The following is a 27418-nucleotide window of genomic DNA, read 5'->3' on the forward strand; positions in this document are numbered from 1 at the left end:
GACACAGATTTTTTTAGCCATCCCCACTCTTATATTAGGGCTGAAGTCCTTTTGCAAGCCCCGAAGTGGTTTCTGAACCATCTGTTTTTTAATTCCCCGTGGACACTTTCAATTATTTTCCCAGCACACCCACAGCAGGCAGCCCTCCCTGCAGAGCTCAGCCGAAGGCTCCTGGTGATGGGATGTCAAGGGCCTTTTGGTCCCTTCCCCAGGGAGATTCAGGAATTGCTTTCTGACCCAAGTCAAATCAGTAGTCGTGTCACATATGAGGCGAAGACAACTGACTTTGCTTTACACCCTGAGGTTGAGGTGGTTGATAGAACATTCTCAAATGGTACATTTGCCTGGTCACTGTCATACTGGAGCATTTCAGATTTTTAAGCAGTGAATATCAGGCAGAAAGTATTCTACCCACCTGCATATACTTTGCATATGAAATTATATTCTTTAGTTTGAGGGCAGCCTACAGTGTGACACGTTCATCTGTTCTATTGTCGAGAGATATTTCTTATTTTTTCCCAATTACACCGAACTATGGCTTGATTTAAATCTGATCATAACCGCATGCAGACACATCCTTTAACTCCTTGGACATCTGTTTTCTAAAACATTTACCATATACTTTCAGAAAGCAAATTCTATAGCCTCTTCACAATGGCAGTAATATGAACAGAGAACTCTCTCTTCTATCTCAAACACCTAACACGAACCCAGCTTCCAACAAATGGCCTTCGCCTAGCTGCCAATCTCCCTCGTGCGAGATTACCCAGATCTTTCAATCTTACAAAGTTCTAATCCACGAAACCTCCCCCAAATACACCAGCTCTCAGAAGAGTCCTCTTTCCAAAGCAGGTGTATACTGTCTATACTGTGCCTTAAATGTAGCCCACTGCTGGTAGCTGTGGGTGTGATCTTCTTCAGGGAAATTCAAAGCCCTTCAACAGAAGGATCATTTCTCTCCCTGGTACCCACCAGAGTATGAGATATATAATAAAGTTTTCAAAAAACTGTTGATTAAGTAAAGGTGAGTAATCAATATAATGATAAATAGCCACCATTCATAGCTTACAAAGCATTTTACGTACACATTATTGCATTTGATACAGCCTGTGAGGTGAGTAAACTGGATTTTTAAAATAACTTCTATTTTACGGAGAATAGAACTGAGGTTCTGTGACTTCCTCCCACTGACACCACACAAAGAAATACAGACCGGAAGTACAGATGAAGCAGCCCTGGGTAGGCAGCCACCTCGCTAGATCCCATGGATCCTCTGTTGTTCTCCCCGCAGCGTACGCCAAATGTGGTCCGTAATGCTCTGCCTGATTAACAGCCCTGCTATAACAGGCTTGAAGTCACACAAGCTGTGCTTAGAACCCACATTTTCTGTTCTCTTTCCGTGACTGTGTGCTGAATGAATGAAAAGTTCCCAAGGACTCTCTCCTACAGCCCCTGCTGCTGTGCACACTAGGCCTCTGGGAAAGAGATGGACAAACAACTGTGGTTCTATCAACCAGACAACACCATCTCCATTTCCATATGTTCATCTTCTCCCAAGGATGTTACTTCTAGTGACTGGTTAATTTGGAGCTATAGGAAAGGAAAGAGATATAGCTCAAACAAAATACGACCAATATGAAAAACTCTGACACTGTCAGTGAAACAGGCTAAGGCTACTGGTGTGGCAAGAGCTCAATGACTCTCGTGCTGCCGTAAGGGGCGTGATGACCAAGCTGGATTGCTTGGTTCAATGCCAAGTTCAAAAGAAATACTAACGTACAGATCATATGGAATTCCTCAAACTGATCCTCAAGAGAATATATATTATCTCTGTCACAGAATAGACTAGTCCTGGTCTATCTGTAAGTTCTCATCTACGCGCCTGGGCAAATCCCCCAGAAGTAGCACTGCATCTGAAGACAGTATGGCTTTGTTAGCCGTTAGAACCAACAGACAGTCCCGAGTCCATTCTCAGCCCCCTTGGCCTCCTCTGAGCTTTGCGGACATACTCCAACCCAAAAGGAAACCTACCACCAGAAATCACCTCCAAGAATGTCTAGTTTAGGATCCTAGAGAAAAATGTGGTGCCTTTTGAGATCCAGAATGACATTTTTAGACTGATGGCTGCACTTTGTAAATGACAAGCTTAGTGACACTAGGCAAGGCATTTAGACTTTGTGTGTCTTGGGTCCATCATCTAGAAAACAGAGGTAATACCTGCAGGTGGTCTATGAAAATTCAGTCATAAAATGTAGAATCACAATGTGTGTGAAAGCACTAGGAAAGCCTGACATTTACAAAACCCACGCCAGTACTGTCCTATCTCTCCTGTTGCCCAGCTTTAGCTGCATTGGTATGTGAAGTCTCTGTATGAAGTTATCGTATCCGTCCTTGCCATTTTAGGGTAAACGCATACAATGGCCTCTCTATTACAGAGTTTTGGCAATGCCTAAATCAAGAATGGTTTCTGGATCTTCAAGAAGGTGAGACGTAGTTTGCATTTATCATTCAGTGGGGCTAGTGGGGCTGGTCAGGAATGGTTGGGAAGTTAATAAAGGCAAACATACAGCATTAGGGCACATTGTGCACCACTGCATTAAACAGAACCCAACAAAGCTACAGAAGAGCACTTTTTCCAAAATGAGCACTCCAGAAGACAAATAGTCAAAGGAAGTCAAAAGAAGAAATACAAACAATAAATCTATGGAGACTACTCAATATTATCAATAATTAAGAAAATTCAAATTGAGATAAAATAACAATTTGCACATCAAAATGGCAAAAGGTATCAAAACAATAGTGCCTAGTATTTAGTAAGGAAACAGGAACTGTCAGACTACTGGTGAGTGTATCAATGGGTAGAATTTGCTGCAGGGCAGTCTGGGAATACAGAGCAAAATCCTCAAAACTGTATATCTCTTTTAACTCAGCAAATTTTACTTCTAAGAATTTATTCTCATAACCAGAGATTTGCAACAGAAGATCTACAGAATTGGTCCAATACTGAAACAAAGGGAACCAACTGAATGCCCAGTAATAAAAGATTGATAAAATTTATAGGGTTTTTTTTTTTTGTTTGTTAATAAAATGGAATCTTGGGCAGGAAGAAGCCATTATACGATGCTGAAGATTTTTACTACAGAAGAAAATGTTTCTATTAACTAAAAAAAAAAAAGGTAATTATAACACTATGCAGGTAATTATAGATCAATTTGGTGGAAAGGAAAACCTGTGCTTATCATGAATGCGTTTGCGGGTAACGAGAAAGGAGTGTATCAAAATTGCTCCCGTGGTTGTCTGTGGGTGGTGGGGTTCAGGATGACTATCATTGACTACCTCGTGCTTTTCCCTACTTTCCATATTTTCTACAAAGAATAGCAATTACAGAGATAATCAGGAAAAACAATAAATTTTACAGCTTTCTAGAGGACAGCCATCACTCACTGCGAATAGTGCATGCCCCCCTCCCCACCCACTTCCTTCTGGCATGTCTCCAATGGATAACACACAAAGATGATTCTCTCTCCATCTTCTCTTTATCTTCAGAGAGCAAAATGCCCTCAAGTTGCACTGCTGCCTCCTATCCTTTCTTTCCTCTGACGGAACACACAAATCAATGTAAGGATCACAAATAAATTCAACCTTCCCAGATTGCTAAAAGTAATTTCCATACTTCACCAAGCCACCCGACCTCCCAACTCCTGTTTCTTTGCTCATCCTGCCAAAGAATTATTTCCATAGAAGGACTCACAGAATACATAGTCAAAAACACATGTCAATGCATCTTTAAGATGCTGTCCTTTAAAGATATAAAATTATGCTAAGGAATCAAATATGCCAGAAAACACTGAGATAATGACCCTTCTCTAGCCGACCCATGAAAGGGACTGCATAAGGTACACGGCTGGAGCAGCGTGTGCCTTGCCTATCGTCACTTTCTCCATTAATTATGACTCTCTGCCTTCAAGGCATGGGCTGGACTTGCCACAGACAGGAAGCTGAAGGCTTTCCAATGACACCTACTCCCTGAGTACAGTTAATTTTACATGCAACACCCAGCAAGTCTGAGGAGTCCCTCAAGGCATAATCATCAATGGGAAAATGACAGCAGCAGCTTCCCATCACAAAAATTCTCAGATGAAAAACAAGTTTCCATCTCATGAAAAAAGTGGTATTAAAAAAAAAAAAGGATCCAGGAATATGATTTCTGAGCCTCAAGTAGTGGCTGGGAGGACAGGGCAGAGATACAAGAGGGAAAAGGACACAGGAGGAAGAGGAGGAAGGATGAGAGGAGACATGGGACCCCACAACTGTGAGACACCTCAGGAGATTCCATCCTCTGAGAAGAGGAAGGAGAGGGCCCTTAGAGTCCAATTCCTCTGCAAAATCACAGCTACAGCAGAGCCAGGACTAAGAGGTAAAAACTCTGGATCAGGTTTCTCCAAGAAGGCTACTTATAGGAGACGAAAGAATTCATTTCAAACATGGAAATGGACCTTCCACATTGCACAGTATTTTGGTTTTACATCCCCTATAATATCAACCTTGAGAGATAGAAAAATGTGTCTGAAGGGGTGACTTCCCTTTCCTATTCAATTCTCTCCCCTACAGAATGACACACAGCATTTAATGGACCCACTTATTCTGGCATCTAATCAGACATCGTGTTGAAATGCTATGTACTTCATGCCTGAAAGTGTGTCTTCCGAGACACGTCATAAAGTCTCGAAATTCATGACTTCCCTCTTTACATTTCCTACCATCTCCCTAAACCTCAACTATTGTATTGTGCAGACAGTAGGTACTTAATAGATATTCGGGTGGATGGGTGGATGGATGCACAGACAAAACAGATGGTAAACAGCAGCCTGGGGACACTGCAACACACACCCTGGAAAACGAGCAGGTAAGAGACGTACGTGGCTCATCGCAATTCTCTAGCCAGGACAGGGCGAGCTTTACCAAAGTGCTGCATTTACACACTGGGCTTTCGTCACAAAGGCCCGAAAGTCTCAAGCTGGGCATTAACTACACTCATGCTATAAGACAGCAGGTATGAAACCATTCTTCCCAATTAAGATGATATTACGACACATACTTCGTTTTTACACACATTCCCCTACAAAGCTCAAATTGAAAGAGTTGCTGGAGTGAGTATATGTGTGTGTGTACGTGTGTGTGTGTGTGTGTGTGTGTGTGTGTGTTGTGTGTGCATGTGTTCAGGAAGGGAAGGGAAAACACATGTGGGGTGTGATTATACCATAAGAAGGGAGAAAAAAAAAAGTAACATGAGACCTGGTATCTGAAGGAGGTATATTCAGGTTGGCAGCATTCATTGCCCTCTGTAAGCTAGGACTGATCTGGTTGCATGCTGTAGAGACCTGGCTTGCTGGAGGTGAATTGGGTCCCAGTCGCTGAACCATCATGGGACTGCTGGTGACCACTAGATTGTTGCAGCTGCCTTTTCCAATGGACTTGCACTGAGGCCCAAAGCCAAGAGCCCCTAAAAACAAATGAATCAGGTTAGCTTTCATGTCCCTTACATCAGAAATCAGTAAATACACACATGTGCCCACTTCTATCAGGACTCCTCTTTAAAGACAGTCCTTGGATCACCTTTTTGTTCATTTTTAATATTAGTGATACCAAAAGCTTTCTGTATTTCCAAAGCCACTGCTACAATAAAAATCCTTTGATAATCACCATTCATACAAAATGTGCTTACATTTTGCTCCTTCCATGTAGAAGTACCCAGTTATTAAGAATCGTATTTTATCATCTTCCTACCTAAAGGGTCAAGGTGGTAAGTAGATGGGATTACTTATAACTAGAAGTTTCTTCTAGAATAGCTAATATCTTGAATTGCCCAGCAAGGAAAATTGACACGGCCAAACAACACTTATTTAACTGGTTTACTTCCTCCAATTCTGGCCTTCCAAAAAGTCTCTTTAAAGGGATATAGTCTGGCTGTGTCTCTCCAATCTTGATTTCTCCTCTTCATTCCAGTACACTGTCATTGGACATAGACCCAATTAAAAAAAAAATCAGGATGAAAGAGCCATAAACAAAACACTCATTCTAAAAGCAGCAAGGTAACCAAATTCAACATAGATTTATCATTTCATTAGTAACAATCTTCAAATGTAGTAAAATGTGGTACATACCCAAAGGAGGAAGAAAAAAAAAGAAACCCACAAAAATCTGTGTCATTACAGAGAAGTGAAAAGCAGAGAAGAGAAAGTCAAACACAGCCATGACTCATTTATAAAAAAAAATAATAATAATACTGGTTGAATCATTCTAGACATTCTTTTCACATGGATGTACTTTTTCAAACATTTTTTTTTTTTCAAACTACCTGGTCAAGTCTCAATGACTGTACACTGTGTTCCCATTTCAAACAAAAATAAATATGATGTCAGATTTTAACAAATTAGACTCAAATTTTCTCACCAAATTCCCCATATTTCTCATTGATATATTTGGGATCAAAGTAAGTGGAAAATCATCACAGTAACTTTCCTTAGCCCTAGGGGACATAATTTCCTATTTTGTTTTTCCAGAAATTAAATCAATAACCAAAAAATGACTTTGTCATCTTTTGTAACATTCTCTTCCAAGAGCCCACAGAACTGAAGGATAAACAAGACCTTAGAGCAATCACCATGCTCTCATCAATGAAACCACATCTCAAAAATGCTGAGAGAGTTGCAGTGTTTTTAGTTGGCAGGAACCTGCTTTTTAGTCCAGCCCTCTGGGAAATCCCAGTGGTAATTCACTTGCCCAAGGCCACACAGGCATTTAATGACAGCGCAGAAATGGATTCCACTATGGGGTATTTTCATGGTGCTGTGTGTTTAAGTCTAGGTACTGGATGCTTAGTTTCTTCCTTGGATACTTGCCAAGATCATGAGCTCCAACAGAAATTTCTCTCCGATTTTTTTATCAGACACATAAACCAGAACCTTCCCCTCGCCCCCTCCCCCCGCCACTTCTATCTGATGCATCTGCTGGAGCCTTGTAAGACTAATCATAGATAGCCTCTCTGTTTTCATAACTCATAGAACACTGTACCTTCAGGTCTCCATCTTGACACCAAAAGTAGTGCGTACATTTTTACGCAATGATCATAAACTTAGTATCTTTATAAATTCCAATAAGCTACATGTCATTTGCTTTTCAAACTCCCTTTTTTTACCTCAGGAAGAGGCCACGTGGTGATTCGGAGCCTGGTCCGATAAGTGAGACACGTGAATTACCTCCCCACTACTAGCCACTGCTATGAAAAGCAACATCAGATGTCAGGTATTCTGTTAAATTCAATATCATCTATTCATCTGTCATTTAATGCCTCTTTCCTTCTCAGTAAAAAGGTACTAATATCTACCTTTAAAACAAATACATATTTTTTTTTTTAAAGATTTTATTTATTTATTTGACAGAGATAGAGACAGCCAGCGAGAGAGGGAACACAAGCAGGGGGAGCGGGAGAGGAAGAAGCAGGCTCATAGCGGAGGAGCCTGATGTGGGGCTCGATCCCATAACGCTGGGATCACGCCCTGAGCCGAAGGCAGGCGCCCAACCGCTGTGCCACCCAGGCGCCCCTAAAACAAATACATATTAACAGCTGCAACAGCACGACCAAGAAACACCACTTCATGACAAAGCATATTGATACTTTCTTTCATCAAAGCTCAGGTGCCATATATTGTCAGGCGCAGTGTTATCTGATGTGCCGGTAAGAACATGCACTGCAGTGGACCTAGCGCGTGGTATCAAGATTTCATAGATGTTCTGATGTGGAAATACACACACCTCAGAATCAATAAATACAAATATGATTGCTGAAACTTTTCATTTAACCTTTGTCTTGTTCATGCTCTCCTCTCTGCCTGGAACACCCTTACCCTAACTTATCTACCTACTGAGCACCTCTCCATCTTCACACTCTCGACTCAAAGGCCACCTCCTCTCCAACTGTCCCTCCCCCACTGCCAGCTGGGCAGATGTGGCCAAGCCTTCTTTTTGTTCCCCCACCATCTCTCATAACACATCTGCCTCAGCACCTTTAAGGAACTGTCACGTTGACACACCTGTCACGTCCTCCTCCTTTGTACTTTATTGCTTTTGGAAGACAAAGACCTTGTCTGAGGCAGCTCTGCTTCCTCGGCACCTAGCCCAGGGCCTGTACCAAGTACACACCAAAGTGTGTCAGTGAAGTTAAGAACGAATGAATGTGGATAGAGAGAACAGATTAGTGGTTCCAGGAAGAGGGGCAGGGAAGGGGACCTAGGGTTCCCAGTTATAAAATAAATAAGTCCTGGGCATGTAATGTATAGCACGGTGACTATAGTTAATAATACCATATTGCATATTGAAAGTTGCTCAGGGAGTAAATCTGAAAAGTCCTCATCACAAGAAAGAAAAGGAAAACAACGTGTGTAACTATGTGTGGAGACGGATGGTAAGTGGATTACTGTGGTGATTACCTCACAGTGGGTATAAATAGTGAAGCACTATGTTGCACACCTGAAACTAATAGGATGTTACATGTCAATTATACCTCAATGAACAAAAATTTTAATGAATGAATGAAAATAAAAGACAGTTGTACATGAATATTAAATACTCACACATTATTTCCACTGAAACCCTCCTGGTTTGCTTTTTTAAAACAGTGCCAGTTTTCAAAAACAAACTGCAACTCAGTCACTCCCTTGACACTCCACAGCGCTGAGAACTAGGTCCGAACTGAAGATGAAGCCCGTGGGGATCACAATTATAAACCCGTCTTCCTAGGCAAGACTTTTACACTGGTCAAGGCTGCCTTTGTAACCTGCTAGCCTGGAGTCACACATTCCGATGATCTTCCCACTCTGTAATCCAGAGACGTTGAGCCTCCCCTTCCCAGTATCCCCATCGCTTTGGCTACACCACCTCCTACTCCCAAATTCACTGGCCACCGCGAACCTCATCTAACCACAGAGGAATGACAGCTTCTGAAAGGTATCATAAATGGCACTCTTGAAGCATGAGGGTGAACAGTAAATTTATGGGAAACAAGTAATGTTTGTGGCACAGCTGTGAGAATGTTCTGGAAAATGGCATCGTCTGTCTCACAAGTGGAGGCAAATAATAGCTTGACCAAGACCTGACGGTGCTCCGTGCAACCATCCAACCCTAATGTTGTTTTCATAGTGCCAAACGTAATGAGCACCACCAGACTGCGTGGAACCACGCTGTGCTCTGGGGTCTTGGGGTCTGGGCCCTGGAGACAGCCTGCCTTGGGGCTGCCCCCCCACACACACTGGCCATGTGACAGGCAATTACCTTATCCGTATGCCTTCTCACCTGTAAAACGGGAATAAAAATAACACTGCCTCTTAAGATTGTCCTGCATCTCGGATTGCTTACACACACAAAGGACTCTGAACACCTTCCAGTACATATTAGGTATTCAATGGATGTTAGACGTTATTGTCATGACTCTTACTATTACTGTTCATGCCCTCACTGCTTTTTTGTTCCACTCTCTTTCTTGAAGAAGAAAACAGTTCCTTGCAATTCTTTGCACAAAACAAGATAGTAAATGATGCTATTTAATTCCCTACCCACTTCCAATATTCTCTCAGCTTTAAGGCTCGAGCCAACTTTTTTAAAACCAGGTGTCACCACAGATAGAAGAAAAGTTTTCAGCTGGCCAAGTTTGAATGTTCCTTGGCTTGTCATTCCCTGAAAACAAACCATACAGCTTTTCTGTCTACCAGATGTGCCAACTCCTTGTGTGCTGGTTTTCGTTTTGAAATACCGCTTATTTTTAGAGCCTGCACGATGTTTTTTAAAACTGTGTTTACTGCTCAAATAAGGATCCAAGTAGATGGCCTTCTGAGTACTACATACATTCTAGCCAAGATCACTGCGTGCTGGTGGGGAGTGCACATGTATCGCATTTCTGAGTTTCTGAGCTGAGAGGTCATCCTAGCAGGGGCATGTTTTTAATTAACGTCTTCATTAGCTAAAAGGGTTCGCTTGATGTCAAACAGTTAATTGTGTCACAATTACCCCTGCTGAGGCTACATCCCTCAGAAGGATTTTTGTTTACCCACTGGTTTCTCTAAAAATGACACAAATATGGAGGGGGGACAGAAATGGCATATATACGGGAGGGGGTTAGGGAGAACTAATCAAAGTTTCTTTGGTTGTTACTGCTCATTCAACTGACACTTATCAAAGGCCAACCACAAGCCAGGGAGTCCCTGGAGACTGATAGACAGAGTCTCTGCCCCCATGGAGCCCTCATTCAGGCTACAAAGATGGACACCAAACCAACTATTCATTACAGAGAAGAGGTGGTCCTGCTTCTAGGCTGGATCATAGGAGATAACTTTCTTTGCAGGTCAAACATGATCGAATAAAAGCAATTTCTATATGGTTCAACCTAACACAAATGCAGGGTGTTACAGAGACAGAAATAATAATACACATTAGGATTTGAGTCCTGCCTCCCCAACTCACTGGCTGTGTGACATTGGGCAAGGTCTTTAAAGTCCCTGTGCCTCAATGTCCTGTTCCCTAAAATGGGGACAGTAGTAGTAGTACCTAACTCATAGGGTTGTTAAAAAGGATTAGAAAGGTAAGTATATATTAATATACCCCTTACCACCACACACTACCAACATAACATACACCACCACACACTTCCAACATAACATACACCACCACACACTTCCAACATAACATACACCACCACACACTTCCAACATAACATACACCACCACACACTAGCGGCATAACATACACCACCACACACTACCGGCATAACATACACCACCACACACTTCCAATGTAACATACACCACCACACACTACCAACGTCACATACACCACCACACACTTCCAGCGTAACATCCACCACCACACACTTCCAGCGTAACATACACCACCACACACTACCAGCGTAACATACACGACCACACACTTCCAGCGTAACATACACCACCACACACTTCCAACGTAACATACACCACCACACACTTCCAATGTAACATACACCACCACACACTACCAACGTAACATACACATACACACCATATACTACCAACATAACATACACACCATATACTACTAACATAATATACACACCATATACTACCAACATAACATACACACCATATACTACCAATACATCATATACTACCAGTATAACATGTCTATCACCTCTAAGAATCAGGGTTTCCTTCCCAGCTTTTCACTTTAAAGCCTTTCAAAACTATAGAAAAGTTGCAAGAATAGTACAATAAACTGTTTGGTCTATTAATAAACTGTATGTACCTCTTTATCCGTCCAGCTTTCTATATAAGCTTACTGTTATTACTATTAATTTGTTGAACCATTTAAGGATAAGTCACAGATTTTTGTCCCTCACTCCTAAATACATAAAACCATAGCATAATCGTCAAATTCAAAACATTTAGCAAGGACATAATGGCATGTAATATACCATTTCTATTCAAATATTCAAATGTCACCAATTATCCCAAGAACAGCCTGGAGAGCAATTGTTTTCCAATCCAGGATCATGCATTTCAAGGAAAGGTTTTGAGACTCATGCTGAGGTAGTCAGTAAGTCACTGCACATCAGGGCACTGAATGCAGATGGAAAAGTAGAAAAACGGGGGGGAAAAAAAACAAATGCAAATAACCACAACACTTATGAGCATGGGAGAGCACCCCAGCTCCACCATGGATTGATTGTGTGACCTTAGACAAATTACTCAACCTCTCTGTCCCTCACTGTCCTGATCTCTAAAATGGGATTAATACTAGTGCACACCTCACTGAGATGTTTTGAGGGTTAAAAGATCTAACATAGGTCATATGTTTAGTGGCTTGGCACTTAATAAATACATAGTAAGCATTAATTATATTTTATTTTAAAGAACTTATCTCTGGTACTTTCTGATATTGTTTATAGCATCTCTTTTCTCTGGAGTTATCAGGGACTACAGGCTGACACCTCCCTTTCCAAGACCTTCTCCTCAACACACAGTAGACTTGTCCTTCTCTGGATGGGCCCCAGGCTTCAGGCCTCCCTCCTTCCTCATTGCCATTCCACCTTATTCTTAGATTCGCTCCAGCTTTCATTCATATGCCTCCCTAAAACTAGAAATAAGAAATTCTTGCATACTAAACACACTCAGCTTGCTATGTAGTGTTTTGTCAAATGGGTAACATTTCACTGCTGAAACACAGTAGTGACAACTTAATGACTCTATGTGAGTGTGTAGAGTGTTACTCTGAAATACATCAAGGCATGGGTAAATGGCTAAGAACACCAAATGGTGAGAATCAGAATGACATGACTGGCTTTTCTATTCAGGGGTAAAGCATTTCAACTTAGCAAATGCTACAAATGTTCAAAACTGCACAAAACCTATGGGAGGTGAGGAATACTGGATATAGGGGCACCTGGGTGGCTCAGTCGTTAAGCGTCTGCCTTTGGCTCAGGGCGTGATCTGAGAGTCCTGGGATCGAGCCCCACATCAGGCTCATCCGCTGGGAGCCTGCTTCTTCCTCTCCTACTCCCCCTGCCTGTGCTCCCTCTCTCTCTGGCTGTCTCTCTCTCTGTCAAATAAATAAACAAAATCTTTAAAAAAAAAAAAAAAAGGAATACTGGATATAGTCTCCTGCCTCCACGGAGCTTACAGTGTGTAGAGACAAGGCATGCTCACCTAGAGACAATCAGATAATGAGATGGGACTGTATGGGATTAAGCACAGAGCTGAATCGTAGAAACAGGCATTCAGAGAAGGGAGAAAAATCCATGTACCAGACAATTCAGCGAAGAAGAATAATTTTAACCACAAAAGCACTTCCCAAAGTTCTTCAGGAAGTCCAAGGGTATTCAATGGAAACATAAGGCAAGGTCATGAAGAGATTCATAGTCAAACAGCTTTTGGAAACCCTAACACAACGAAGGTAAACATGTCCTTATATTACAGAGCCTTTCTTTCAAAGCCTTTAAAAGTGCAAATGCATGTAACGCCCAGAGGAGCAAATAATACACAACAGATTTTTTTTTTCTTTCCTTATGAGCTCACCCAAGGCTAATATTCTAAGAAACACTCTTTGGAAAACAATAAGCTAGAACATGAAGGAAGAACAAGCACATGAACGAGAAGGAGACGCTTGAGCGTAGTCATGGAAACAGAAGGGATGGCGTGTGATGGGGCGGAAGGAAGAGAAGTCAGGGCTGCCTGCAGGAGGAGGCTCTGTCTGAGCAGGAGAAAGAAGATGGACTTAAAGGGCTGCTCTAAGTCACCCCGGAGAATCCGGTGTACCAACCGGACGGTTTGTATTTACCAACAGCTCCGTACCTAGTTGCGTACCAATGTTACCAGGGAAGCTTTTCAAAACTGCAAATTCATAGGCTCCACCTCAAACCAACAAAGCCTGATGACGCTGTTGCGACCGGCCCGACGACACGCACCTGGACCCTGGGCTGTGGCTAGTGGTGTGGCCTGCCAGAAGCCACACTTGCCCAAGAGTAATCTGGAGGACCCAGGGACAAAAGCTGGAGGAAGGAGCTCACAAACCAGAAGCCGGCCACATGCTGGTAAATGACAGAATGAAGAAGGTGACGGTTATGGGAGCGAGTTAGAGTAAGGCTGGAGGTTTCAGAATTGGTAGATAAGGATTCAGGAGATCAAATTTTAAAAAGGAGGGGGGATCCCATAAAGACTACTTTCATGGCCCCATTCTAAAGTCAGTTGGTTCTTCCCAGCCAATGAATAGGCCAAAGCTGAATCCAGATTAATGGAGATTCCCACAAGTCGTGCATTTCTCCTACCACTCTTCCCTTCGGAGTGCAGCTGGCATCTACCAAGTTTACCCCACAAAGAATATAACTTTCACACCAACACTCTGCTAACCTTAGTCAGCATTCAGGAATGTTGGCCCCCAAGTATGGAATCACTAGCATTACTCATTTCATTTGATCCCTGCATTTAATGGAATCATATTTATACCCCAAGAGATTAAAAAATATCATATTCCTTTCTGTACCACTCAGTGCCCTGGATTCCTGGACATGAAGCCTCAATCTATCTCCCCACCACTGGGCACTCCTGATAAGATGCTATTAATACACGGCTCCGAACCACCTCATAAAGATGTAAAGATATATTAAACAACATTCCTCAAGTTTATATGCTAAAGTCCCATCAGTCAGCTATTGTACATCAATTATCAACTAATTAGTACAGAGTGCTTATGCTGACCCTTCTGTTCTCCCTTGTAATGATTTGCCAAGTTAACTGAAAGCTGCTTTGCTCCATAGAGACTCTTAGTTTAGCAAGAGTGTTAAATAAAGTTCACCAACAATTAGCCTAGAAAACCAAAGAGGAAATGTAAGCACATTTTCTGCTTTTCCCTGGACAAATTTTCGAACAGTCCCATGGGAAGAGAATAGGATATATTTGTTAAATAAGCAAATCATGACTCGGAAAGGTGGAAGCAACAGCACAGGCACCATTCAGGGGCGGACTGCTCACCGACCAGGTATCTATTTACGGCGTCCCGGCTCCCAGTGAGAGAGTACACTCCGGGGAGTGCAGGCACGCAGATGAGCGAGACGATGCTTGCTTACGGTCTAATTTAACAGGTTTAAACCAGGGGAGTGACCTGTGAAAATGAAGGAGTTCAAGATGAAATTCTTACACTGACTCTATAAAGACAGGACTTCCATAAACAATAAGGAAGGCTGGGAGCCAAGGAGGGAGGACGCACACTTTAATGGGAGGAAACTGCCTCTGTGCCCCTTGATCAGGTCGCATTTACTGAGCACTACCTGTGGGCTTGGTGCTGTGCTGGAGGAATGGAGCCTTAGGCCGTTGGGTTCGCCCTCAAAGAGCTTCTGACCAGCTGGAGAGAGTTTTAACCAACACATGGAACAATGAGGGACCCAATCTTAAACTCAGTTGCCATGATGCTGAGCACATAAAGCGTCCAAACAAGAACAAGATCTGTGTAACCTGGAGGGAGCACGTGGACTAATAAGACTTGATCTCAGCCTCTTGATGCTGGAGGAGAGAGAGCAGCCCAAAGAGTGGGGTGGCCAGAGTGAAGCAGGGTAAGTGGCGTGGAGACAGCATGGGCAAGTAGCAAAAATGGAAATGCTAGGGCCAAAATGGCTTCACTCACCCCTGTGTGACCTTGGGCAAGTTCCTTAAACTCTCTGTGCCTCTGTGCCCTAATCTGGAAAATGGAGATGGTACTTGAACCTACCTTCCTAAGGCCGTCTGGAGAACTAACAAGTCAATGTGTGTAAAACACTTAGAATAGTGCCCAGCATACAGGAAGTTCTCTGTGAGCTGTAGGTATTCCCATTCTTATCCAATGATTACCAGATTATATAGATCTCTAAGGCAAGCCCCCTTACCCCCACCAAAAAAGCTATAGTAGGTGTTTAGGCATGGGTGTGGTGAGGGACCAGGAGGGGGAGAGTCCAACTACTTCCAGCACATATGGAGACAGAGCAAAGACTAAAGGCAGGAAACGAAGCTAGGAAAATGTTGCTATGATCTCAGGGTGCAGGGCCGAGGCCCTGGGACAGGTGAGGCAGACGCAAATGCAGAGTAACCCCAAATGACCTTATAAAGGAAACAAAAAAGAAGGTTGTTGAAGGGCCTGTCAGAATTCCAAATTCCAATTCCAGGGCCTGTACTAAGCTCCAAACCCTTCTCCAAAAATCAAGCTCGTGTCTTCCCTGAGCTGTTTCTCCCCCCAAGTCAACAAAAAGCAAAGATGGGATGAGAAATGGCAAAGCTGCCCACTGGTGAGACCCCACACTATATGGACCCATGATGACGACATTGCTGATAGGTGCTTGTCTCTGAATTACTGAATGGTTGGGAATATTATTACTTTGTCTTCCTCTCTCCACACTCCCTACAAACACACACACACACACACACACACACACACACACACACACACACACAATATGAAGGGAGTGTAGTCTAAACTACTCAATATAAACCAGTGGAACTTATTTTTTTTTTCAGCATCTAAGAGCCAGTTCAGAGGCAAATCCCATTCACTCCTTCATATTAGAGATAACTTCTTAGTTCTCAAAGCCAAGGCTTATACAGTCATCACTAAAAGCTACTAGACTAACCTTTGTTTTCCCTCAAACAGTAATTCCTCAGAACTGACCAAAGAGACACATACTTTACCATAAATATTTTCTGTTACATATGCTACATAGGCTTGCAAGTCCAGATGGGATGCCCAGAAGCATCAGACCCAGAGAAAAGGCAGATGATTATGGAGATTACACCTTCTTACATTAAAAATTCAGTCACCCATCTTCTAAGAACCAGACAGTACCCAGCTTCCTACACCCAGAAGTCCCCCCGGGCTGCTCAGGTGCCTCATCAGCCAGATACTTTTTGCCTCTAGGCTGTAGATTCTGGACTCAATGCTCCAAAGCCCATTAGCAGCCCAGGTATATGGCAAGAAAATTTGTTGAGCTAGGATTTGTGATTTGTGCTCCTTTGTCCCAGAGGGGTTATTATAAGAGAGCTAAAAGTAGATACTGTTTGACTGCATCCTCTTTCCCAGTCCTGTGTAGAACCCTAAATCTACTGAGATTATCCAGAGCATGGCCCCTGAGGAGAAAGCCAGGAGAAGGGGAGAGTGCCCGAAGTCAAGGAAAGCAGTGTGTGTGCTGGGGGGGGGGGATCATGGCTGTATGACATAGGTACAAAGGCCAGACTCTAGGTCTGGGCTCCCTGTGCCCAAGCGATGCATACAGCAGTAACTTCTGGACTTGGCCAGTGAGCACCTCAGCAAGAACCCGTGGACCATGAGTCAGGAGAGCTCTTGAAATGTTCTGTTCTGTACAAAGATCCTGGGATCTTGTCTCACCCTGGCAAGGCATTAGGCACCCCAGGCAAAAATGACTGAGATTAGATTTCCTGCTCATCAGCAAGACAGGGTCCTGGAGTCTCATTTTTTTTTTTTTAAAGATTTTTTATTTATTTATTTGACAGAGACAGAGACAGCCAGTGAGAGAGGGAACACAAGCAGGGGGAGTGGGAGAGGAAGAAGCAGGCTCATAGCAGAGGAGCCTGATGTGGGGCTCGATCCCGGAACTCCAGGATCACGCCCTGAGCCGAAGGCAGACGCTCTAACCGCTGTGCCACCCAGGCGCCCCTGGAGTCTCATTTGTTTTGATTTAAAGGAAATAATTTTAAAAAAATATTACGTGTACATGCACTAGTGAAGTAAACTACGAAGGTATCTCTAAAATATTTTCAGGGAGGGGGAGCCTAGGTGGCTCAGTTGGTGAAGCGTCTGACTCTTGGTTGAGGCTCAAGTCATGAGCTCAGGGTCAGATCGAGCCCTGTATCAGGCTTTGTACTCAGCGTGGAACCTGCTTGAGATTCTCTCTCCCTCTCCCTTTGCACCCCCCCAATTGAGCACGCGTGCATGTGCTCTCTTGCTCTCTCTCATAAAATAAATAAATAAAAATAAAATATTTATAGTGAGGATGACTGTTTAGACACTAATCTTAGCAAGATCACTCTAAACTCTAAATTCTCAAAATATAGTCCATATAATTTGCATCCAAATACACCTACCCCATCTAGTATATAAAATCACTTAGTGCTTAGAGATATGCATGTTTCGGAGTCATGGACTTTGAGAAATCAAATTATGTTTTAAGGCTGAAGAATTAGTGAGAAAATAAATCACTTTTGTTGAATTTCATGGGTATCCCCTTCCCTTTCTTCTCTCTCATAGCTGTTAAACACTAGTTAAGCCAAACCTACTCTCTTAGGTACTCATCTTGTGAAATATCCAGAAAAAAACAGTAATAAAAGGGAGGTATATCTTTTCTTTGGTCTTCTCCTGTCAAGCATACCAAGCTTATCTGTGGTGAAACCATCTCAAGGTTCAAAAGAGATTTTGCTCCTTGTTCAGAATTCTAGGACCAAGGGAATGGACAACTTTTTCCTTCACTGTTTAAACACAGTGAGCACCTTTGTTTGGAAAGATTTTCCCACTACCTTCTTTCAAAAATGTGTCAGAACGGTTTGGGGGAGGGTGGGAACATATGGCGGCTGGCATGGTTGTTATTGTACCTCAGGTGAGCCGGCGGAGGGATGAAGATTGAGAAATCCTGCTCCGCGAATACCGGCTGCTCTGTCACCCGACACCAGCAGCACAAGGAATTGAAGTAACACCTCCGTCCAGAGGAGGAAAGAATAGAGTCCTAAAGAAATTTGTAAGGAAGACATATAATTCAGCTCGACTGATTTGTTTTTTGACACGTAGCCTTGAAAAGAACAATTTTGCCTCAGAGTCTTGGCAAATGCGAAGTGATTTTTTGATACGTTTTAACATGCATTTTACTAAATGCGTGAAGAGAGAGTGAGGGAGAGAAAGGCCAGGTATCCAAAGACAAGGAGGCTGTCAGGTTTCTCTTTTCTGTGTCATTTTTGTTTAGTCGGTCAAATGAAAATTCAAAACCATATAATTAGATGGTTGTTTATACATGATTAAGCATGAGCTCATTGGACTTTACACGCCAAAAAGTCAGAGATGTGGTTAAGGGCAAGAAGGAACTATTAATAAAAGGAAATAAAGCTGTAATACATTTTTCACTTATGAATAAAAATAATTCAAAGGTCTCTAGATGGAAAAAGAGAGGAAAAAAAATCAGCCATGAGTAGGGGCAAGAAACCAGATAATTTTATAAATGGTTAGAATTCATGTGATATAAAACATAAACCACTGGTACAAAAAAGCTTTTCCTCCTCTATGATTCTAATCCTATTTTTGTTTCTCGTAAACATAACTCACAATGAGAACATAACAAAACTTACCTGTATTATATTTCTTTAGAATTGTTCTGGGAAATATTTAAGCAAGAACATGTTGTGCATTCAGAAGAGTTACTTGTTCTCTTCATAACTGTCTTCACCAGTAATCCTCTCTGGAGAAACCAAGAGCAGTCTGCTTCCTTGAAAAAGGCAAGCATCCTTCATTTTTCACAAATGCAGAATTTTTCTTCCCCAAATGAAGTGAGCCCATCGAAAGCAAGGTTTAACTGGCCATAAACTTCACACAGGTAAAGGAGACCTTCCCAGATCCCGCAGAGAATCTGAGATCATAGCTTGGGGCTCTCAAAAGTGGTGAATCAATTGCTCACAGAGATCAAACACTGAGCTCTGGATGAGGTCCGTGGGCAAGACTTTCCAGGCGAGAAAGAGAAGGAACTGATCCAGGATCAGCCTACTAATTTTGGTCAGGTCTTTGAGCCACTACTACAACATCTCCCTACTGGGAATATATACCCATCTGGGTCACCCCCAGACGACACCCAGGCAAACACCAAACAAACCCCAGACACCGTGTGACTGTGTGTCCTATATTCAAAAGCAAACAACTCCTTGGGTTGTCAAAGACTGGTACCTTCGCACACGACTGCTGTGATACACAGTAGAGCCTACTGATCAGAAGGAGTAAAGCCCACGGGAAACCCAACGGACAGTCCTTAAGACTCAGGTGAAAATGAATGTACTAACACTCAAAAAGCCCACAATGCCTACGGAGCATAAACATTGACTTGTTCGACCTCTGAGAGCAATGTCTCCATGTCACATGAGTTCCCAGTCTGTCAGAGGGACCTTCCATCTCAACCACCCACCCCCTCGGCCCTCTCCTCTCCTCTCCTCCCCTGCCCCCACACCTCACACACACAATATGAACATCAACCAGCTCTGACTCCCACAGTTATCATCAAACCTGTACGTACATACCCACCCACTGAAATCTAAACAGAATGTACTTTATTTGAAGCTATATGATAAACTGCAAAACACAGAAACTCCTTAGAAGTTCATTTCCAAGAAACTAAGATGATCATAGAATACATCTCTAAAAAGGCACCGATATTTGAGACAAAGCACAATATTCACAACTAACTTGTCAATGTTAACTTACAAAGCCTTGTGCATTACCTATGTGTTTTACGTGAAATGTGTACTTTGTTCCAAAGACACTTTTTAATTATTGACCTGATTTGGTCAAATAAAGTTCTTAACATACTCATTTAGTGTTAAAATCCACCCAAAGCTGAGGGAAAAGTACCCTTTCACAAAACAAATTCTTGTTGAGCCAGAAATTCATGGCTTCTTGTCTGTAACACTGAAGGAAGAGGGAAAATCTTGCTAAATTAATATATATTGATTATTCGAAATAGTTTAATATCTACGATAGTTCCAGATAAGAAATGTGATAATTTATTTCTAAACAATGTGTGGCATGTAACTCAAAACCGCTTTTCATCAATAATTAATATTAATAATTAACAAGTATAAACAACAAAAATACCTCTTGGAAATGTTTCAACCCGGCCTTTTCCTCATTCCACAGCCTGCCTGTTGCCCCCCTTTACCCTCTATGTGGGGTTAATAACTAAACTTCCCTCCTCCTGACATGCAACACTACCCCGCAGCAATCTTCCCAAGAATGTGTGCACAAATGCATAAGATTGGAAAGAATAAAAGTCTTATCAAAGTCACCTGAATCTGGCAAACAGATTTCTAAATTAGCATCTGTGGTTACAATCCCCTCAACAGTGAATTAGATTTTGCTCCAGTACAGAAATTCATCCCAAACACCTACGCTCCTACTTACAGATGGAATGTCTTATGTCTTTAATCCAGGGATTAGCCTCGTAATAAAAATTAAACAGTCCTCTAGATAAACACAGTGGAAGGGGAGGATAATGCAGAAACTGCTCATTTAAAAAGAGGCCAGAGCCAACGCGCCAGGATTTTATTTGGCAGCTGCTCTGAAGAGCAGCCAGTTTGACTTTTAAGAACGACATTGTTTTCCTTTCTACATGCTGATTGTCTGCGGAATAGCATCCTCAGAGTCCGAGGCATCTCCTACACCAAAGGTGCTCTACTCTCTGTCTCGTAAGCTTTCTAGCCACCTGCCCTAGCACCCGATGTTCACATTCGTAAGTCCACTGAAATTCCTCTCTTCCGGCCATTCATTCCTTCACCAAACTGAACACGACGCAGGTAGTCCCCTAAGTTCCTGAAGTTCAACATCATGCTGTCTTGTAATTTCTTACAGCACATACGAGTTCCATAATCCCTGATCCCCTTCCTCCACGTACCTCCAACCTCCATTCGGTACGTTACCATTGTTCCTCCCGAAAATGATCCAAATCCTCAGGAAATCACCTCACGCTTAAGTTATGCGTGTTCCCGGGCTGTGTGGCCACTGACACTTAGAAGGGCTGGGAGTAAGAAGCACTCCACCTGGGGAGCTTCTGTACCATAGTGTCTGCTTGTGTCAAGGTGTGGGGAGAAAGGTGTTTCCACCTTTTTCTTGGCTGGGGGCCTCAGACGGCTGTGCAGAGTAATTTGCCTAGATTTCCAGGGCTACCTGGCTCTTTGGCTTCACAATGTCCTGGCAGGCACATTCAGGGACAGCTAGGACGTTTAGCAAAGGCTGGTGTGCCGAAGAGAAAAGCATCTGACAAATGCAGCCAAGGGAACAATGTCTCCCTTCAAGTGGAAATGCTGGTGAAGTCAGCCAGCACTGGCCGCACAAACAATACTGGGCAGGTCATTAACTTGCCTGGTTCAGACGGCGGCGATGAGCTCACCCACCTTTCTGGAAGTGCTATTTTAGCCGCTGAGTTTATACAAATAAAACCCATAATTTTCTAATGGCTAAACTAGGAATGTGTTCGAAAATAGCTAAGTCTCTGAGAACTCTGCAAAAGCCACACAGGGAACTCACGAAGGTGAGTCTGCAGTCTGCTGTTCAAGTTTGCATACATCTTTGTAATTGCTACATATGTATTACCTCGAAAATAAGCAACCACAAAAGCAAACGGGAATTTTTCTTTTTAAGTTAAGTAGTTACTGCTGCATTGTGTTTTCTCTCTCTCTTTTTACCTTTTGCAAAAGAAAAAAGTAAGTTAGTCGTTTACACAAAGGAGTTAACATTTAACCTGAACAGTGAGTGCTTTAGCTCTCAATTCCTCCCCCCTCTTTCTTATTATAGTGAAAAGAGGTCCAGGAAAACTCTTACTACTTATCACAGATCCTGGATGAGATCTGACTCTATCATTTTGCTTGCGGCACTCAAGGAGGCCCCAGGTCCTTCACACACGCTCCAGTCCAGGCAGCCCAGAATCCCTGCCCCCCTGCTCCTACCCCACGCCCCACACTCCCCATCATTAAAGATCAGCTCCAATGCCACCCCCTCTTTGAAACAAACCTTCCAGATTCTTGCCTCCTATCCCCAGGTTAGGGTGCTTTATCCCCCCTGTAAAACCTCAGGTCAGTTATGTTTGCATCTTTTGTGTTACTGGCCCCTTCCACCTTATGTACTGGCAGGTCTACGAGGATAGAGAATGTGCCTGACCTGTAATGCCCCACCCCTCACTCCCAGCACATCAATGTCCTGCACAGGGCAGGCGCTCACTCAGTGGACAGGTAATGCCCATGGCACACACTTAGAGCATCTGAGTGCGGGGCCTCTATTCTGCACGTGCGCGGGGAAGGGCTCCAAGGAGAATAGCATCTTATTATTTAAAATAGGGCGGTTGCTGGCAGGCCTAGACATGCAGTGGCAGAGGGGATGCCCCTTTTCTGCTCTCTTTCTGCCATTCCTAACCTGTTCTCCTCTCTCACTCCCCCCCCCCAGACGACACCCCACGGCACACACAGTTCTACCCTATGGATGCGGCAAACTGTTGGCCTTATCACCTTTTCTGTGAGGCCCTTTATGGAAACAGGAGTGTTAGCACACTTCTCTCTCCTTGCCTCTCTCCTTAGCCCCTCAGAAGTACGAGGATAGAGGTGCAGAGGTTACCTAGATATTGACACGGTGATATTTCCTCACCAAGAACTTACACTCTTGCTCGCACCTGCTAGGTTACCTAGATATCGACACGGTGATATTTCCTCACCAAGAACTTACACTCTTGCTTGCACCTGCTACTATTACTACTATTAACAATAATAATAATACATCTGTACATGAAAAAGACATGAGAGCTAACATTAATGGAAGGCTTACTTTGTACCGGGGAGGATGTCTGGCTCTATGCTCGGATGGACCTACTCACTTCACAACACAATCCTGATTATTACCATCCCATTTCTCAGAGAATGCAATCTGAGGTTCAAAAAACACAGTAACTTGAGAAAAGTGAGGAGTCAAACCCAGTTAGTCCCACTCCAAAATTACGTAAGGATGTCTAAGCTCATCCATTCTTAGCCATCACCCTCCACACAACTGGACAAATACTACTAAATGGGGAGGAGACAGGACAATCGGACACTGAGTCTTCTCCCAACACTTGAACGCTCATGCACCCACAGCATCTAACATCCTGGTTTCCACATGTAAGCAATAGTCAGGAATGATACCTTAACTGGTTTTGTGTAGGACCCATAAACTGTGTCATGTGTGCACGCATAAACAGGGAACACTCTTCTAACTTCCACAGTAGTGGTTAAATGTCTATTATATGACCCTTCTCACTTTCAGGAATTTTTGGTGGATAACATGAACTTCGTTTGTTCACTCATTCATCCAGTGGTTAAACGGTATGGTAAGAGCAGCTAAAACATAGATCAAGAGAATTACAGCACACACTGATGTCTGGTAAAATAAGGTAAGACCACAAAGCTGCTGGGACATTGAGGAGGACATGCTGGTGATCACGATGGTGATCTTTAGGAACACGAAATGAAAATACCCATCTGTATACATCTTACTACAGAAGGGGATTACTAATCTTCTCTTCATTTAACAGTGTTGAGTGCACACAATTCATCGAAATATACAGGGTTATAAGAATAGGCAGACATACACACACAGAGAGAGACAAGCACAAAGACAATTACACAATGTGTCAGGGGCAACAAGAAATAAATATGAGGTGCCCTGAAGGGGCAACCTCCCACACAGTCCAACATGCTACAGGGACCCTTTCTGCTAGAAATCAACCTATCCTTAGAACAATACAAATAACTTTAAAGGGGGTCTTTTCTAAAAACGCTGCCTCAGCAGGGCGCCTGGGTGGCTCAGTCGGTTAAGCATCTGCCTTCGGCTCACGTCATGATCCCAGGGTCTGGCATCGAGCCCCGCATCGCTCAGCAGAGAGTCTGCTTCTCCCTCTCCCTCTGCCCCTCCCCCCTACTCATGCACACACACGCGCTCTCTCTCTCTTGTTCTGGCTCTCTATGTCAAATAAATAAATAAAATATTTAAAATTCTGCCTCAGTAACACAAGATTTTATCTTTCAAAACTGCCCTGACATAAAAGCAGAGTCTAATCAGCTATCACCTGCCCCCAGGCATGTGGCCGCTCTCAGCTTTCACTCTGCAATAAAAAGGAGGAGAGAGATGTGGAGGTATGGGTGGGTGCAGTCAGTGATATGGAGATGAGGGGATAGGCCAGAGTCAAGTCACAAGGCCAGGAAGCCAAGTTTGGTCTGTGGCTATGCAACTGTGTGAACCTGACCAAACCACCTAGACTAAACCTCCTTGTCAAGCCTAGCTTGGTGAGATCATGTAATAAATTATCTAGCCCCTAGCTGGACAAAACCCAGATGCTCAGCAAGTATTAATTTTCTTTCCTACATGCAGATCACAAAGAAAACCTTTCATCTCTCATAATCTAAAAGACTAACTTTAAACCAGAATAAATAATGAAATCATTTCAAGGACTTCCTTCATGAGAAAAGATGCATCCTTGCTCCCCCCACGCTTTGAATTCATAGATGTACATGCCAAGAAGGAATAACAGAAATCACATTTCCAACCTCCTTATTATACAGGTGGTAAAATTCAAGTCCAGAGAGGTACAGTGACTTTCCCCAGGACACACAGCTAGTTAACAGCAGAATCAGGACAAAAATCCCAGTAGTTAGGCGCCCAACTAACCTCCTTTTCTACTGTATCCTACTACTTTCATGGGACTGTCAGTTATAAATGATGCTTAATGGTGCAAATACCTCTGAGGCAGTTAAAAATGTCTTTCGCCTTCAAAATAGAATGAAGATGGCAGATGGTGGGGCTCCTCCTACACAATGAGCATTGAATTTGGGACAGGAGTGTTCATGAAGAGATGAACAGTCGGAGGAGAAAAGGAGTAAGCACAGAAGAGGGGATCAGGAGTGAAGAGGGACACAGAGACCCCCTACCTTACAAATGTGCCTAAAGAGAAGTCCCATTTCTGTCCATAAATTGAGTCTGAAAACGTCCCCAGACCGATTTCTCCTTCCCTTTGTCTCTAAGCCTAGAGGATACAAAAGACACCACTCTCCCAGATCAGACAAAATCTATGAATTTTCAGGAGTGAAGAGAAATGAGATTGTTTACCTTCAATAGTTTAAAAAAGAGGTTCAGTTTGAGTTTGCTTAAATCTCTTAAACCTTGGGTTTTAGCAGAACCACGGCTGAACCACAGGTTTTAGCGGGACGAGCGCCTGCTTCTTTATCTGCCCCACGTAAATGTGCCGTGGAACCGATATGCCTGCTGCTCTGGGACAGCAAGCATCTAGTTAAAGAACAGGGAAAAAAATCTAATATCAACATATCAAACTTGACAGCATAATTTTTAAAAAGATTCCCATCTCCAAGAAAGTTTACAATCAACGAGCGAGGCTATAAGGCAATGATTATGTTCTGGCATAATACTAATTGCAGAACAATTGTCCAATTAGCAATCATGCACTGAGGGAGTTCCTTTGCATTGTGGCCTTACTGTCTTTGTCTTTGTTCTGAGGAAAAATTCTGCCTACAGGAGTCCGAAATAATGAAAGGGCTCTTAATTATGTCAATGAGTTTGGATGGAGTCCCCATGGCACACAACCCTGCCTGGTAATGAAACACGAGAATCATCTGTTCCTAGTTAGACCTGCTCATAGCCTCCCCAGCCAGAGAGAGCCCCAGCTGAAGTCCCCAAGAAAAGGAAAACCTCTGGAAGGTGACAGGACTGGGGGCATTTGGGGTTGGCCCTCAGTCCTCCTTGGGCCAAACTCTTACTTAAAGGCCTCTCAAAAAAAAAAAAAAAAAAAAGACCTAAAAAACATCATATAAAATTCTATAAAACTCTATCTGACGAGTATGTATGGGACACCCAGTTCACACGGGTCTTGTCTACCTGGAAACCAGAACTTCAAACCCTCCCAACCCCGTATCTCAACTAGTCAACCAACCAGTAACAGTTTTTTCCCACTGCCCTTCAAACGTCTGTTGGTTGCCACCTCAGCAGCTGTGAAAACTCTGCTTCCTCCAACACGTTCAACCAGAAAGAGTGTGCTGACCTCGAGAAGGCAGAGCGCGGCTCACCCAAAGGAAAAACTTTCTAGCAAGCAGAAGTAACTCGGAAACACTTTGTGAGGCAGAGCTCTTGCCCCTGGAAGAACACACCGAGGGGTTGCCAGGACACTGCAGAGAGGCAGGGGGAAGAGGCTGGGAGGCAAGCTTCCTAAACTCATTGCCAATGCTTTGTGACATCCCCAAAGGCTTTAAAACCCAGTGTGGCAGTCTCACTTTTTATGTAAACTATGAGAATTTTCAATACTCTCATCCAAAGGCTATTTTCATGTGTTCTTCTTTCCTGTCTAGGCTCCTACACTATGTGACATGAGGCAGGTAAATTAACTTTTCTAGGTCTCGGATCTATCATCACTCACAGGAAGGCAAGGGATTAAGGAACCTCTCAAGTCCCTTCTAGCTCAAACATTTTCTGAGTAAACACTGAGTTTATTCTCCCCACCTTCTACCAAATTAAACTTCAGGAGTTCCATCTACCTATAAAATGCAACAGAATATGCTAAAAATCACTATATATGAAAAGAAGATTCAATCAGGTGACAAATCACAATGTAAATAGGACAAAAGAAACAGATTTCTTATATATTCTCAATTATTAGTTTTAATATATAAACGGAAATTTTTTAGGGTAAAAATACCTAGAAATAGCATGTAATATGAAGAAAACTACTTTTTTCCCTTGAAGACATGAATAAATATAGACATATACATGTTCCAAGGTGAAAAAACTAATACAGTATGTTGACTCTTCTAAACTGTTTCATAACCTTAATGCACAGTTTCTCAGCCTCTCCTTACTGACATTTTATGCCAGATAATTCACACGTGCGTGTGTGTGTTAGGAGGAGGTATCCTGGACATTGCGGGGTGTTAAGCAGCATCCCTGGCCTCTACCCACTAGATGCCAGTAGCACTCCCCCCAGTTGTGACACCCAAAACTAAAGTCTGTCCAGATCTTGCCAAATAGCCCCGGCAGACAACATCATTCAGGTCAGGAACCAGGACTGATCGCGCAGTGCTAACGTGCC

The 27418-nt window shown here is 43.0% G+C and overlaps 1 protein-coding gene across 1 annotated transcript in view; it reads right to left on the bottom strand.

The window, feature by feature from the left end:
- The window catches only part of GLIS3 (GLIS family zinc finger 3), a 429193-nt gene that overhangs the window by 291199 nt on the left and 110576 nt on the right, over positions 1–27418 (bottom strand). Inside the window, exon 2 of the mRNA XM_040620298.1 lies at positions 5296–5503. Within this exon, the coding sequence (XP_040476232.1) occupies positions 5296–5503 (208 nt within the window). The remainder of the gene's footprint in view (positions 1–5295; positions 5504–27418) is intronic.

This window comes from Ursus maritimus, unplaced genomic scaffold (assembly GCF_017311325.1).
Source record: "Ursus maritimus isolate PB19 unplaced genomic scaffold, ASM1731132v1 scaffold_34, whole genome shotgun sequence".
Classification (NCBI taxonomy): Eukaryota; Metazoa; Chordata; class Mammalia; order Carnivora; family Ursidae; genus Ursus; species Ursus maritimus.